The sequence below is a fragment of the Narcine bancroftii genome, chromosome 9 (genome assembly GCF_036971445.1).
Source record: "Narcine bancroftii isolate sNarBan1 chromosome 9, sNarBan1.hap1, whole genome shotgun sequence".
NCBI classification, from domain to species: Eukaryota; Metazoa; Chordata; class Chondrichthyes; order Torpediniformes; family Narcinidae; genus Narcine; species Narcine bancroftii.
In genome coordinates, this window is record NC_091477.1 from 23,799,103 (window position 1) to 23,815,234 (window position 16,132).

Sequence of the window (16,132 nt, forward strand, 5' to 3'; positions counted from 1 at the left end):
AATCAGAATTTATTGTCATGAACAAGTCATGAAATTCAGTGTTCTGTGGCAGCGTCATAGTGTAAACATTCATATTATAACCATCTTACAACATTATTCTAAAAAATAATAACAGTGCACGAAAAGTGAGCCAGTGTCTTTAGTTCATTGATTATTCAGGAATCAGACGGCAGCGGGGAAGAACTGTCCTTTTGCCGCTGAGTGCTCATCTTTAGGCTCCTGTACCTTTTCCCTGATGATAGCTGAGTGAAGAGGGCATGGCCTGGGTGGTGGGGGTCTTTAAGGATAGATGCTGCTTTTTTAAGACGCTGCCTCATTTAGATGTCATCGATGGAGTGAGGTCTAGTGCCCGTGATGTTGCAGATGGAGTTAGCAACCCTCTGAAGTTTATTCTTGTCATGAGAGTTGGCACCTCCAGAATGCTCTGCACAGTATACCTTAGAAGTTTTCGAGAGTCTTCAGTGACGTACCGAACCTCCTTAGACATCTCACAAAGTAAAGGCACTGATGAGCCTTCTTTGTGATTACATCAACCTGGAGGGTCCAGGACAGATCCTCGGAGATGTTGACACCCAGGAATTTGGAATTTTTGACAGGATTTGCAAAATTTCCAATTATTCGGAATCAAGATAGAAGAAACCACCTCAGGAGTTACATTCCACTTTGTTTTAAGTTTAGGCTTTGATTCCAATTTGGGCTGGATTTTCGGCAGTGCATTTGGCACAGAAGAAGCCTGGAAGTGAACTGACATGATTTCATTATTATCCCATTGACACTAGACATCATGACTGTAAACTAACTCATTAGAAATGCATTCTAGTGTGAGGCATTGAGCACAGTGATTATGTGAGAAGACAATGAATAGACAATAGATTTGGCTAAAGACACTGAAGTAATCAAGAGAACTGAAGATTTTCTTAATACTAATTGATGTTTGATTTCTGTGTGAGACATTGCAAACACTCCACTTCAGTATTGGTGATAAGATCATCTTCTAATTTTTCTTTGAACATAATTCAAGAAAGATTTTGTGGAGCCTTTCCTGTGGAGCCCTGTTTCAGTAACTGTTGGTTTTATTACACAGCAATTTTACTCTCTATTGGGGAATCCATTTGCACTGTCTTGAACAGCCTAATACATTCTCTGGCACTTTGAACTCTAACAGAAATCCATACTTTGTAGCTCCTCGTGTCTGAAATCCCCAATAGTCTCATCTATTTGGAAATAATGGCCAATGCTGCAAGGTAATGCAACAGTTGATGATTTGTCGCATAGTGTCGGACAAGTGTTTCCCCTATTCCTACTATGTCTACACGGATGGCACGGATGGCAGTCTCTTCAATCTGAGGCGCCTGCAAGCTCACACCAAGACACAAGAGAAACTTGTCCGTGAACTACTCATCTTGCAGATGATGCCGCTTTAGTTGCCCATTCAGAGCCAGCTCTTCAGCGCTTGACGTCCTGCTTTGCGGAAACTGCCAAAATGTTTGGCCTGGAAGTCAGCCTGAAGAAAACTGAGGTCCTCCATCAGCCAGCTCCCCACCATGACTACCAGCCCCCCCACATCTCCATCGGGCACACAAAACTCGAAACGGTCAACCAGTTTACCTATCTCGGCTGCACCATTTCATCAGATGCAAGGATCGACAATGAGATAGACAACAGACTCGCCAAGGCAAATAGCGCCTTTGGAAGACTACACAAAAGAGTCTGGAAAAACAACCAACTGAAAAACCTCACAAAGATAAGCGTATACAGGGACGTTGTCATACCCACACTCCTGTTCGGCTCCGAATCATGGGTCCTCTACCGGCACCACCTACGGCTCCTAGAACGCTTCCACCAGCGTTGTCTCCGCTCCATCCTCAACATCCATTGGAGCGCTTACACCCCTAACGTCGAAGTACCCGAGATGGCAGAGGTCGACAGCATCGAGTCCACGCTGCTGAAGATCCAGCTGCGCTGGATGGGTCACGTCTCCATGGAGGACCATCGCCTTCCCAAGATCGTGTTATATGGCGAGCTCTCCACTGGCCACCGTGACAGAGGTGCACCAAAGAAAAGGTACAAGGACTGCCTAAAAAAATCTCTTGGTGCCTGCCACATTGACCACCGCCAGTGGGCTGATAACGCCTCAAACCGTGCATCTTGGCGCCTCACAGTTTGGCGGGCAGCAACCTCCTTTGAAGAAGACCGCAGAGCCCACCTCACTGACAAAAGGCAAAGGAGGAAAAACCAAACACCCAACCCCAACCAACCAATTTTCCCTTGCAACCGCTGCAATCGTGTCTGCCTGTCCCGCATCGGACTTGTCAGCCACAAACGAGCCTGCAGCTGACGTGGACTTTTTACCCCCTCCATAAATCTTCGTCCGCGAAGCCAAGCCAAAGACTATGTCTACAACAGGCAAGGATTGAACTGCTCCCAGCTGTACAAGACTGACTCAGACATTTGATCAATGACAAAGAAAACAGTTCCTGATTCAGTAGTGATCTATATTTATGTGAGGGTGAATGAATGCAGTAGGTTTAACATGATGGCTAACACAATGATACCATTACTCTCTCCCCCTCAGTGTTGTGGATTGAGTCTCATACACCCATTTCATGACCAGCTCACTCTTTCCAATGTTATCTGTCTTGCTTATCAATACTTTATAGGTTAATATGAAAGTGGTATTCTACTTACCACCTAATCCTTTTTCTTAATTAAATTTGGATGGAAATAACTTGGTGTTTAAATTTTTTAAGAGCTCAGCAGTGATTTGAACATTATTATTTCCAAAGACTTTGTAGATAAATCTTGTACTTTTGGAGCTGAGGCTGTTTGTTGTATGTTGAATTTCTGAGGCTTGTGGATAGATGAATAATTTCAGCAAATATATAATGACCCTTGTCAAAACTTTCGCATTTTTCATATCAAAAATAAATTTGATTCATAAAAATGTGCAAAAGAAACTGCAAAGAGCAGGAAGTTTTATTTACATTGAAAGTTTCCTCCAGCCTTATACTTTATAGCGTTGTAAGTGGATCGATGAATGATGAGAAGTGATTTAATAGAGGCACATCAGATTACAAGGGGCTTGGATAGGGTGGGCATTCATCACCTTTTTTCCCAGGGTGACAATAGCAAAGTGGAGAAAGGTTTGGGAGAGATGGCAGTGGTATGGCTTTTACACAGGGATGGATCCTGGAATGCATTGCTGGGATAAGTGGTGGAGGGTGGTACAATAGAGACCTTCAAAAGACTCTTAGATAGGCATATGGATAGAAGAAAAACAGAGTTATGGGAAAAATTAGATTGTTGTGGAATAATTTTTACATAGGTTGGCAAAACATATTGGGCTAATGGGCTGTAATATTATTATATATACATATATATATATATATATATAAAATATCATAAAATATATTGAATATTTATTTTATCTGTGTTGCACAGTCAGTTTGTTTACATTTATTTCTTTGTTTACATTTCTCTCTTTTGTGTGTATATATATCTTGTGTATAGTTTTTTTTGCATTACCAATAAGTAGAAATTCTACTACGTCTGCAGGAAAAAGAATCTCAGGGTTGTATGTGATGACATGCATGTACTCTGAGAAGTAAGCTGAACTTTGAATATTCTATGTTCCATGTAAATTTATACACTTATAGCATTATCAGGTTAATATACTCCACAAACAAAGAACATGTGCCATTGATGTAGCTTCTTTGAACAATATATATTTCAAATTATTGAGGAGCAGTTTACTCATCCCCTCAATGCCTAGTGGTGGCAGGACCTTAGATTGCAGACCTTCCTCTCAAAGCCTTTGCATTGGCTGCATTAATTTTAGTGCATCCTTGGCATGTACTCCTGCAGCCAGGAATATGTCAGTCAGTAGCATTAATTGGAACATCTGATTGTGCAGTAAAACAATGAGGTTTGGACAGGCCAAAGTGTGCCTTTCACTGCATTGATGATCTTCCGTGTTTGTCTCAGAATTTGTTCTTGGAAACAGCCCATTGATCTGAGAGTTCTTATTTACACAGCGACTCAGGATTAACTTTTGGCAAGAACCCTTGCAAGCATTTCCAGACTTTTTTGCAAATGCACAGCTCACAAAGAGGAGGAACATTGTCATGACTACCTTCTTGAGGGCAGAATGCTATGAGAGTGAGACTCTGACTGATCTAACTACAGGGTTCCACTCATTATTGATGCATGCTGGTGAATATGGTGATGAGGCCTTTTGCCACATAACTTTGACAGTCTGCTCAGAATACTATCCCACGAGATCCACCACATCCTCCCTCAAAACCTTCATCAAATCCCATGCCTGCCAGACTTAGAGTCGAAGGATTTTTCCAGCAGAAACTTTTCTATAAAGGACGGGTAGTGCACTAAAGTCCTATTGAATGGAACATTGTGCTACATCAAGGTTCGACCCATCAAGGTGCAGAGTGATAGTTGGTACTTGTGTACTTTGCTTCTATGCACAGCTTGATGCACAACAGTGTCGATCAGGATGTGGCCAAAGCTGGGTACACATTTTCCCACGTTCTCTTGAAACCTGAGCTCCACCTTGGATTCCCAGATGAAATGGAAGCTGGCTCGTGTGAATGCTATGGCAGGGCAGGTCAGGGGCCACACCTATGGCATATCCAGCAATATGGAGAGTGCTCTGTACTGCACCATCATTGCAAGGGAGTGCTATCCCAAATTTTATCCTGACTTCTTACTCCAGCCACTTTTTGCTTCTTGTCCCAATTCCTTTGAATTAGATCTTCGGGGAGTCACACTTTATGATGAAGAAAATGGATGGATGAGCTAGGCTGGCAAAGCATGTGGCTATGCTATTCCTGTGGTTGATTCTGGCCCTGTTGTTAGTTCAAACTGGTTGCAGATGCTAACCAATCTGCAGGTTAACCCATGGATCAAAAAGCTGAAGGAATTGACATTGTCCATTTACAGGGAGGCTTTGATCTAAGTGCTCCACTGCCTAGCATTTCAGAACCTCATAATATGATGAAATATTAAGTTGTTGTCAATTTCTGTGCAGGTAGTAAGTTGTATGAAGTTTAAGTGTCATAACACATCAGGGCTGATAATGAACCCAAGAATTTTCTATAAATGACAGAAAAAATAACCTGGAAATTAAACATAACCAAGTTTAATTTTTTTTTTACCTTTAATGTGCTTGACATTTACATAGATTGTATGACAGTCCTGTCTTGCTAATGGATTGGTCATCCATTTCCTGCAAACATGGCTCAAGTGGACACTAAAGCAGGTTCTCAAACAGATTTAGTATTGAGAATTGTCTTAGTGAAATGTTTAATCTAAAATTTTCTTCTATGTTTTACGTAGAGGCACTTACAGTTGTGAATGAAGATATGAGTAACCTACTACTTGACCATGTCGTGAAAGATCAGCTCTCTTCAAAGTATCTGTACGATGGGCAGACACTTGAAACCATGAGTGGCAAAAAACTCAGAGTCTTTGTTTATCGTAATGTATGCATTTGTTCCCATTCTTCCCAATTTTTAAATACATTACTGTGAGGAAAGAAAGATTTGTATTTACAGAGGACCTTTCGTTATCTCATGATGGCCTTGTGTTTATCACAAATTAAGTACCTTTGAAATGTATTAATAATTTAATGCAAGTATCCTGGCAGCCAATTTGCACACAGCAAGCTCTCACAAACAGCAATGGACTATTGATCAGAGGATTTGGTGTTAGTGATTTCTAGCCAGGATGCTAGAATCAATGTCCCCGTTCTTCTTCCAAAAAGTGCCATCTACATCCAAGAAAGGGAGCAGGCAGAGCCTTAGTTTAACCCCTCTACCAAAAGACAGCTATGAATTTAGTCCTTCCTCAGTGAGGCCAACCCAGCTTTTGACCAAAATCCTTTGGAGTGGAATTCAAAATCTGCTGGCTCAATAATCACGCTAATTATAGCAAATTATCAGATGTCGTTAGTTGTATCAAGGACAGATGTCTAACATATTAAAAGCTAATAATAAGCCCAATAATTTTCCACAAATGACAGAAGCAATTTGAAACTGGAAATAAAATGTAACCCATTTCATTGAAATTTTGATTTAATGCATAACACGGTCCACTGTGGCATGACAAACTACCCATTTTTTTAATCACAATTGACATTTATGACTATATAAATCATTGAATCACATACTTCTGAACAAGATGAGGCTAACAGATGGAATTTGGAAGCAGTGCACATACATCATTACATTTGATAACATTTCAAAAACTGTTGAAGGATTGTATTTGTGAAGTCCTGTCATCCCAACTCTTTCCCAATAATCAGGGCATGAACAAATGTGGATGAGGTCTTATTGCATTCAGGCATGGCTACTTTATCGCTGTAGAAGAAATTTAACATTATAAAACCATGCCCATCTTTGCATATATGATGGAAGGACTTGGATTTGGAGGCCTGGGAGATTCCCCTGAGGAACTCCATAATGTGGTCTTAGGGTTGAGGTGACTGGTCTCAAACTGCCACAATGACCTTCTCTCATTCAAAATATGATTCCAACTTTAGGAGGTTTCTTATGGGCTGGAGTCATATGCTGAAAGGCTGTCAATTTGCTTAATATGTGAAAAATAGCATTTAGACCATACAAGAGCCAATTGTTCTCTCTCCACCAAAAGGAAGTCTAGTTATTATCATTGATATTCAATGAAATTACCATAATCATGTCCACCACTAATCAACATCATGTGATTCCCCTTTGGTAATTTATATAAGCCGTATAAAAATGACTACAAATGCAAATCAGAAATGAACTATCCTGGAAGGAGTGATGTTTGCTGTTCCTGGTCGAGAACAATTTTCCATCATCCACATTAGTCAGGAGCATAAAGGAACATTCTCCATTTGTTGAGATGATTACATCAGCCCACCCAATTAGCGCACTCCATCACCCTAACCATCCGCTTCTCTACCTCTAGTGCTATGTGGCCACAGTTATTGCCAACTATAAAATGGACTGCACCTGACAATGTCCTTAAGCCCACAACCTGCTCCATTAACACTTTGGACTCTAGCCTTTTTTAACCTTTCATAATACACTGTATACTTTGGACTGGGTCCATGGGTAAACTACAGTATGAACACCAATACGAACCAGCTAGTGGTAGGGTATAAAGCCAGTCTCGGAAAATAGGGCATGTCCTGTTTTATATGCGCTTGTTGGTAGTCCTTGAAAACTGAGACTCGGATGTGGAAATTCCATTTCCTGCGGTTCCCCTCCAAGAAACACATGATCCTGACTTAGATATATTTCATTGTTCCTTCATTATCGTCGAGTTTGCATCCTGGAACCCTCTGCAAATAGAACTGTTGAACTAAATTCTGTTCTTGTCAGTGCTGCCAACATTTCATAAATGAATATAAGACAAAATCATTTTCCAGTGCATATTGCTCACTTGTACTTTGAATCACCAGTAATCACTTAAAAAAAATCGATAAATGGGTGACCACAAATGAAATTGTTCAAATTAACATTTAGAATACCAATTGGACTTTTTTTCAGTAAACACAAAGAAATTCCCTTTGGTCTTTAGTGCCAAATAGATGATGGAGTTTGAATGTCTACCTTAACCCACACCACCCCCATCCCCACATTCCATTCCATTGAAATTACCTGATTAGTGTCAGTGATCAAAGTTTCATCCCCAAAGATTGGTACAATGTTAATATAAATTTTAAGGAGTAACGTATCTTTCAGACAGGATGTAGGAGCATGTTTTCATTCCTGACAGATTTCTTTGATCTGTTTTAGGCTTTATGCATCGAAAATAGCTGTATTGCGGCACACGACAAGAGAGGGAGATATGGTACCATGATGATAATGGACAACATACTGACTCCACCAATAGGCACAATTATGGACATTCTGAAGGCTGATGATCGCTTCAGGTATGGAGTGTTATAAAATAGAATGGCCCATTTGTATGAATTGCAGCTTATAAAGTTATGAATAAGAATAAGGGCTTGAGGTTTGTTGCAGTGAGGCCAGAGGGAAAAATGCCAATACTGAAAGTTTGAAATAAATACAGAAAATGCCAGTTGACCATTTTTGGTCAGCTGTGGAATGCTATTCATCTGGCAATGATTCACCTTCTTGGTAGAAATAATATATGTAACTCAAAGGGGAAAAGAAGGGAAAAAAGTCAAAAATATAAAACCCCAGGTTTCATTAATTAGTTTTTTTTTCTCATAATTGCAGCATGCTGGTGGGAGCCATCCAAACAGCAGGACTTACCGAAACTCTCAACAGGCCTGGCACATTCACAATCTTTGCACCAACCAATCATGCAATCCTAGCTCTACCCAGCAGGGAACAGAACAGAGTGATGGGTAAAAGCTGCAGGCATGATGAGCGTTTCACTTACATTGTTGCAGGCTAACTAATTCTTTTGATCAGATTCCACAGTATAAGTGATGACTTGCTAGAAATAATGAAAACCTATAATCTCCTACTTACAGAGCAAATTAATGCAGATCCAAATTTTCTTAAGCAGCTGCTTTTAAACTTCTCACAAATCTATCACATAATTCAGAATCTTCTGTCTTGTATGCGTGCCTGCGCGCGCATATTCATGAGTGCCCACGCGCATATTAACGAGCGCCCACTTATAGGGTGTCCCTCTACCTTGCCTTTACCAGATTCAGTAGCTTGTGACAGGCATTTACTCTGTCGGCCTAGCATTTTGGCTCTGATTTTGTAGTTTGTGTGATATGGTCCAAAACCCAATATGATGTATTTACAACCAATAGCTTGTATGATACAAATCCTCTGGTGATAATTCATCTCGTTCCTTTTAGCCTCTCTTCTTTTCACCTAAACTCTATTGGAATTGAGGAGAATAACTTGCGTGAACAAATGCTACACCTTTGATGAACCTTTTTCTGAATATCCATTCCGCAGTTTCGAAGCAGTGACTGTTGTTGGATAAGGCTGAGGCTTTAACTGAACCTCTGTTTACAGTTTTTGATTAATGGTGCTGATTTAAGTATGGATTATTATTCCTGCTCGACTTGGTGGTTGTTTTAATCACATGATATTACACCAGGGCCTCAGTGCCTTATGTGCATGGTTATTTACTTTACTGTGGACTGCAGTAAATTCTTGAACTACAGACACCAGTTCTCTCAGACAGCCAAAATACCAACCCTTGATATTTAATGATTTAATGAACAGCTGAATATCTCTACCTTGCCCACATATTGAGATCATAATTGACCACACAACTGTATCAACTACCTAATCCTGTCATCAACCATGTCCCTCTACTTCACAAGTTTTCTTCCCATTAATGAGACATGGGTCCAAAATGATTTCAACTTCCCTGCAACAAAATATAAAGAGTCCAACTTTATCTGAGACAAGAAAAATCCATTTGGTCAGTACTTCACCTCCTTGCCAAAGCAACCTCTCTGCATTCAAGGACTGCGCTGTATAAAACACCACAAGCCCACAATCCTTTCTATATATCTGAGCCAACTCTTACCCAAACCCAATACGTGGTCAGGTACAGGCTTTACATGAAACTACTGGTTTCTCCAGTTAGTAAACATGATTTTCCCCTCCACAGTGCAACTAACCATTCCTTTAAAATTGCTTATTCAAGATTCTGGGGTTCTGTTTGTTTTGGATTCATTGGAATACCTTCCCATCCATAGCTCTGCAGTGGTACGATCCAGTGCACTGGTCAAGACCTGTACTATTTTGACTGTATTGTTCTTGACTCTAGTGACTTTTGCACAGCACAGCATCACCATCCCAAATGTGTAAGGTGGATAGCTTTGCCTGTCTGTGTCAGACAGAGTCCTAGTTTGGCACCATATTCTGTCATTTCAGACTACCCACAGATTATCAAAGCAATGATTTCCATTGAATACATGAAATCTGAATTTGCACCAATGCATAACACCAGACAATAGTACTAATGAAATACACAAGGCTGTTTTTAATTAATTTCAAACTCCGTGGAATATAAACTTAGGTCTGTCGTCAAAAAGGAATGAATCAACTGCAGTCATGATTCAAGCAAACATTCAAGCAGATTGAAAGCCATTTTGAACATGAAGTAAAATCACTTCCCAAATAACTTAATACTTGTGGTGATATGTAATTACACCACTAGGTCACCAGGGGTCATCCCGGTGACCTTGTATATAAAGCAGTCCAGAGCTACAGTCTAGCCTTCCAGGTTTGTCTTGCAGAGAGACAAGACCTCTTAGTGTACATATTAGTTTATTAAATCTGTCTTATACTCACACTGCTTTTGTGGTATTGTCAGTGCAATAATCATTCTAATAAGGATGGAAAAGGGGGAAAAAAAGAGAATAGATGCTGAAAATGTGAAATAAATCAGACAAAAAAATGTTGGAGAGAGGAAGTCAAGCTGAGAAGTATGGGAAAAGTATTTCTTCAAAATGTTTGATATTGGTGAAGTATTGGTTTCTTTACTTCTTTCTCTTCAGCTGATCCCATGTTGTTGAAGTATCATATCAGTGAGCGAATCTTGGTTAGTGGTGGTGTTGCCAGCCAGATTGTGCTGTTGAAATCACTACAGGGTGGTAACTTGGAAGTAGGAACAGTAAGTATTAGTATTACTATTGGATTCTGCTGTTGTTTCATTTTGGAGAACACACTGAGTAAGTGTCATTACTGTGTATTCTCTTTCAGAAAAATCACATCATCAATGTGAATAAAATTCCAGTTGTAGATTCAGACCTGATGGCAACCAATGGTGTTATCCACGCTATTGACCGGGTGTTGCAACTTTCTGGTAAGTAGCAGGATACATAAAAAGAATGAAAAATTTTGTTGTGTAATTGCACCACTGAGCCATTGAATGTCAATGAATAATGCACCAACGAAAGTTGATTCAAAATACTATGGATGATGGAAATCTGAAATAAAAACAGAAAATACTGGTAAAGTTCATAAGGTCATACAGCATCTGTGGAATAAAGAATTTAGATCACTGATTGTTAGTCAGGACACTTTCTAGCTGATAGCTTCCAAATGTAAAAAGATTATTTTCAAGTTGAAATTTATTGCCATCTAGCTGTACTTGTACAATCAAACAAAACAGCGTGTCTCTGGGCCTCGGGACGTACACATACAATACAAAGTACATAATAATCACTTACATACAAAATGATATAATTTCAAATACAACTCCGATTATCCAAAATGGTTGGGACCGGCTCTATTTTGGATAAACAATATTTTGGGATAACCAGTCATTTTTTAAAAACACCCCAGAGGCAAAAGAAAATCACTTTGTAACAGTGTTTAAACAACATCAAACAAGGGAAGGCTTTTTAAGCACGAAATAATGTTGAATTCGCACAAAAACACCTGAACAAAATAAGATAAATTCAACACGAAAAATTCAAAATTCTACTCAGATTTCTCCTAAATTACAAAATTTTTTCAACCTGTGACATCAGTTCGACTCCAAAAAAAATTTTGGATAACTGATGATTTCTGATTGTTTCGGACATCCTCGTTTGTCCAAAAATTATATCATTTTGACTTTGAAATTTTTCAGATAAATGAGAATTGATGATTTTTCTGAAATCCTCAATTATCCAAAATTTTTTTGGAGCAGATAACTGAGTTGTACTGTAGGTATACACAAATATTTTGGGATGATTGACTCGGTTGCAGGATACTGTTCATTAGTCTCACAGCCTGTGGGAAGAAGTTATTTTCCAGCCTGGCAGTCCTGATTTTAGTACTCCCGTACCACCTTCTTGATGGTGCTTTATCTAAGAGAAATGATAATAGGGGCAAATGTTGGGATTTAATTTGAAATTATGGAGGTATAATTTTAATTTACAGTTGTTACATAATCTATTTTTTTGACCCATGGTTTAACTCAGGAAATTCACTGTAATGGCTTTTAATGGAAATTTATGTTTCATTTACAAGCTGGAAGACAATCAGAGAGCAGAAATGGCATGGAAATCAGCAGTGAAGATATTCGGCGTTTTGGGTACCGGCCTGCCAAGGTATGATTCACTTAAAATTATTCACTAACCGAACTGCAAAAAATATATTTTTTGTCAATACTGGACAACAATTTTTTTTCCAGAAGGTTTGCTTCCTGAAAAAAATTGGGGATTGTGATAGACAACTTCAAGCTGAACACAAAAGATAATTTCAGATTTGTTGTACAGGTATCACTCAGGAAGTTGGAGAAACATTAAATTAACTTTTATTGAATATAGTATGATGTTAATTATACTATAATTATTAATTATAATGATGTTGACACATTGGGTTAGTTCATCTGACTTAAAAATGTTTTTCTGCTGATTTTCATTTATACTCAGCATCTGATGCCTCTCATGTCAGTGTCCAACAATAGTCAGCCAGCAATGGTGGATTCCAGTTGGCCTGGTACCGCTTTTACATGGTCGCAATGTCCTGGTGAAACCTTCCATCATGTTTGACACTGATTGCACCAAGATCAACAGGGAAGAAATCCAAGTACAAGTGCAGAAAATGCATTTGGCACTTGATTGTTTTGTATGCTTGAGGCATGTTAAAAAAAATGTCAGAAAATCACAAAAATAGGTTATATCTAAAAAAAAATACGTGATAGGAAAATTTTAAGATGAGTTTTGTGATCAGCGCCCCAAAATCTATAAAATACACCCATGTGTTCAGGAAGCAAAATGTTCCTTGTTCAGTGATACTAGAAAATATTATCAGATTACATGGCTAATTTAATTATGCCAACTAGTCCAGTGCAGAGGTTGATGAAGCAAAGACAGAGGGTGTTAAGTAAAATATGTTTTCTGGATCTTGCATTCTCTACCAAATATTAACCTTGGATGTGTCGATAAAGGGTCACTACCCAAAGCATTGACTGTCTATTTCTTTCCATGGATGCTGGCTGCCCCATTGAGTCCCTCCATTTCCTTTTTGATTGCTCAAGTAGCTGGATCCTGCCAGGTCATAGCATAAATTCAGATAAAAACCAGTAACTTCATCCTTGAAAGATTGCTTCTTTTAGCATCTGCTGATCAGTCTGGTAAATTTCTAATATGTTTGAGAATAGGAAAATTAGTTTGTGGAAGAGTTAATCCAATGACATATGCATAATGAAGAGGTGTTCAAAAGGTCGAGTAAATGTCAGTCTAAGGCAGTGGTTCTCAATTTTTTTCTTTCTACTCACATACCACTTTAAGTATTCCCAATCAGTGCTCTGTGATTAGTAAGGGATTGCTTAAGGTGGTCTGCAAAGACAGTGCCGCTTTAGTTGCCCATTCAGAGCCAGCTCTTCAGCGCTTGATGTCCTGTTTTGCGGAAACTGCCAAAATGTTTGGCCTGGAAGTCAGCCTGAAGAAAACTGAGGTCCTCCATCAGCCAGCTCCCCACCATGACTACCAGCCCCCCCACATCTCCATCGGGCACACAAAACTCAAAACGGTCAACCAGTTTACCTATCTCAGCTGCACCATTTCATTGGATGCAAGGATCGACAACGAGATAGACAACAGACTCGCCAAGGCAAATAGCGCCTTTGGAAGACTTCACAAAAGAGTCTGGATAAACAACCAACTGAAAAACCTCACAAAGATTAGCGTATACAGAGCCATTGTCATACCCACAGTCCTGTTCGGCTCCGAATCATGGATCCTCTACCGGCATCACCTACGGCTCCTAGAACGCTTCCACCAGTGTTGACTCCGCTCCATCCTCAACATTCATTGGAGCGACTTCATCTCCAACATCAAAGTACTCGAGATGGCAGAGGCCGACAGCATCGAATCCACGCTGCTGAAGATCCAGCTGCGCTGGGTAGGTCACATCTCCAGAATGGAGGACCATCGCCTTCCCAAGATTGTGTTATATGGCGAGCTCTCCACTGGCCACCGAGACAGAGGTGCACCAAAGAAGAGGTACAAGGACTGCCTAAAGAAATCTCTTGGTGCCTGCCACATTGACCACCGCCAGTGGGCTGATATCACCTCAAACCGTGCATCTTGGCACCTCACAGTTCGGCGGGCAGCAACCTCCTTGGAAGAAGACCGCAGAGCCCACCTCACTGACAAAAGACAAAGGAGGAAAAACCCAACACCCAACCCCAACCAACCAATTTTCCCCTGCAACCACTGCAACCATGTCTGCCTGTCTCGCATCGGACTTGTCAGCCACAAACGAGCCTGCAGCTGACGTGGACATTACCCCTCCGTAAATCTTCATCTGCGAAGCCAAGCCAAAGAAAAGAAGAAAAAGCTTAAAGTGGTATGTGTACTCCAAAGGAAATTGGCCAATGACGATTTTTCTCAAGCAAAATGTTTTAGTAACAATTGGGTCTAGAGCAGTGATTCTCAAACCTTCCCTTCCCACTCACATCCCACCCTAAGCGATCTCTTACTAATCACAGAGCACCGATGCCACAGGGATTACTTAAAGTGGTATGTAAATGGAAAGAAAAAGGTTGAGAACCACTGGTCTAAGGGGTGAACAGGGTAAGCCTTTAATTTGTACAGTGACCAAACCACATAGCATTCTTTCAGTATGATTGTTATTTTCTTTTGGACATTCCTCATGAAAATCATAACCTTTTTTTTGTGTTGCAGGTTGCCAGCCCAAGAATTAGGAAAGGTAGGGCAAGTACAGTAAAATATTTACTATTTAAAATTTTACCTAAATGTCACTGTATATTTGAGTTATATATTACTGAATTATTACATTAAAATGTTTTATTTTAAAATTCCAGTAACCAGAGATGCCATTCTGAAGAGAATCAAGCATTAAAATTTGAAACGTACCCAGTGAACCATCTGTATTCCTTTCTGAAACATTGAATTCTGAGACACTATTTTACTCTCTTGAATGTTTCATTTCCTCATTTGTGATTTCATATTGCTAGTTGGTTTGTACAGTTTTGCTAGAATTGTTACTTTGTATACATCTCTCGTATGTTGCTTTATCATTGAAGTGGAATTTTGTTTGAAAGCTAGATATGGACATTAGGTAATTTTAAAGATCAAAAGCATGACATAGGTGTGTGCTTGCATTTATACACATAATTGCATTTGTATGTAACAGCTGTGTATGTTGCATACACGTAGTTCATATCCATATTTTTCATCATTTTATGTGTATGTTTCACCATGTGTTTGTGTTTGAAATACTTTTATTTCATTTGATTCATGTGCCATTCAGCAGAATGTTTCTGTGGATATGATTTGGTTTCTAAAATGCTGTTATGAATATAGGCCAACATTTATCTGCAAGGAAAGAATTTTTGCAGTGTCACGTAATATTATTTCCTATTATTTTGTTTTAAGTTTGTATCTTCTTTGACACATGGCTGGTTGTGTTTATAGTCTTTAATGTTTTGTCTCTCTATATATATATAGTATTTGACAGCATATAAGATCCACTTTTTTTCCCTCAAAAAAAGTTCAAAAATACCCCCCCCCCCGGGTTTTATATGTGAAGTTGAAATTCGGGTGATAATGGTGAGTAATGCTGACAGGTAACATCGTCGCTGTGTGGCTCACTAGCATCATGGGCATCTATAGTTGGGGGCTGGTGGCGGGCTGTTGGTGGGAGCAGGGCGGTGGGGTCGGTATGGGGGCTGTAGCGGGATGTCGAGGGGGCAGGCCAGTGAAGTCAGCGTAGGGGTTGGTGGCGTGCTGTCAGGGGGGCTTGGTGCTGGGGTTGGTGTGGAGTTGTTGGTGGGCTGTCAGGGGGTGGGCGGTGGGATTAGTGTTGGGGCTGTAGGAGGGGCGGGATGGTGGGGTCGTTGTGGGGGCTGGTAGGAGGCTGTTGGTGGGAGCAGGGCGGTGGGATCAATGTGGGGGCTGGTGGCAGGCCACCGGGAGATAGGGGGACAGCAAGCTGCTGGGAGAGAGCAGGTCAGAGGGAGCAGCGCTGGGACCGATAGCGGCAGTTAGTTTTTTATAAAATGTTTTCTGCTATAGCTAAGCTACTTTTCTCTTGTAAATTACAGCAGTATTATTATTAAAAAGATTTTTCCTGTTGTCCTAGTTGCATGTTTTGTCCAAGTTTTTTTCTGCTATACCGTAGCTACATAATTCAATAACATTAAATGCTTACCTGTAAATACA

The 16,132-nt window shown here is 40.0% G+C and overlaps 1 protein-coding gene across 2 annotated transcripts in view; it reads left to right on the forward strand.

Moving 5' to 3' along the window:
* tgfbi (transforming growth factor, beta-induced) overlaps positions 1 to 15,642 on the forward strand; it is a 68,436-nt gene extending 52,794 nt beyond the window's left edge. For both annotated transcript variants that reach the window (XM_069897772.1, XM_069897773.1), the window contains 8 exons: positions 5,353 to 5,498; positions 7,800 to 7,936; positions 8,247 to 8,377; positions 10,508 to 10,623; positions 10,713 to 10,815; positions 11,970 to 12,049; positions 14,633 to 14,657; positions 14,773 to 15,642. In XM_069897772.1, coding sequence (XP_069753873.1) covers positions 5,353 to 5,498; positions 7,800 to 7,936; positions 8,247 to 8,377; positions 10,508 to 10,623; positions 10,713 to 10,815; positions 11,970 to 12,049; positions 14,633 to 14,657; positions 14,773 to 14,810 — 776 coding nt within the window. In that variant the 3' untranslated portion in view covers positions 14,811 to 15,642. The remainder of the gene's footprint in view (positions 1 to 5,352; positions 5,499 to 7,799; positions 7,937 to 8,246; positions 8,378 to 10,507; positions 10,624 to 10,712; positions 10,816 to 11,969; positions 12,050 to 14,632; positions 14,658 to 14,772) is intronic.
* The last annotated feature ends 490 nt before the right edge of the window (positions 15,643 to 16,132 follow it).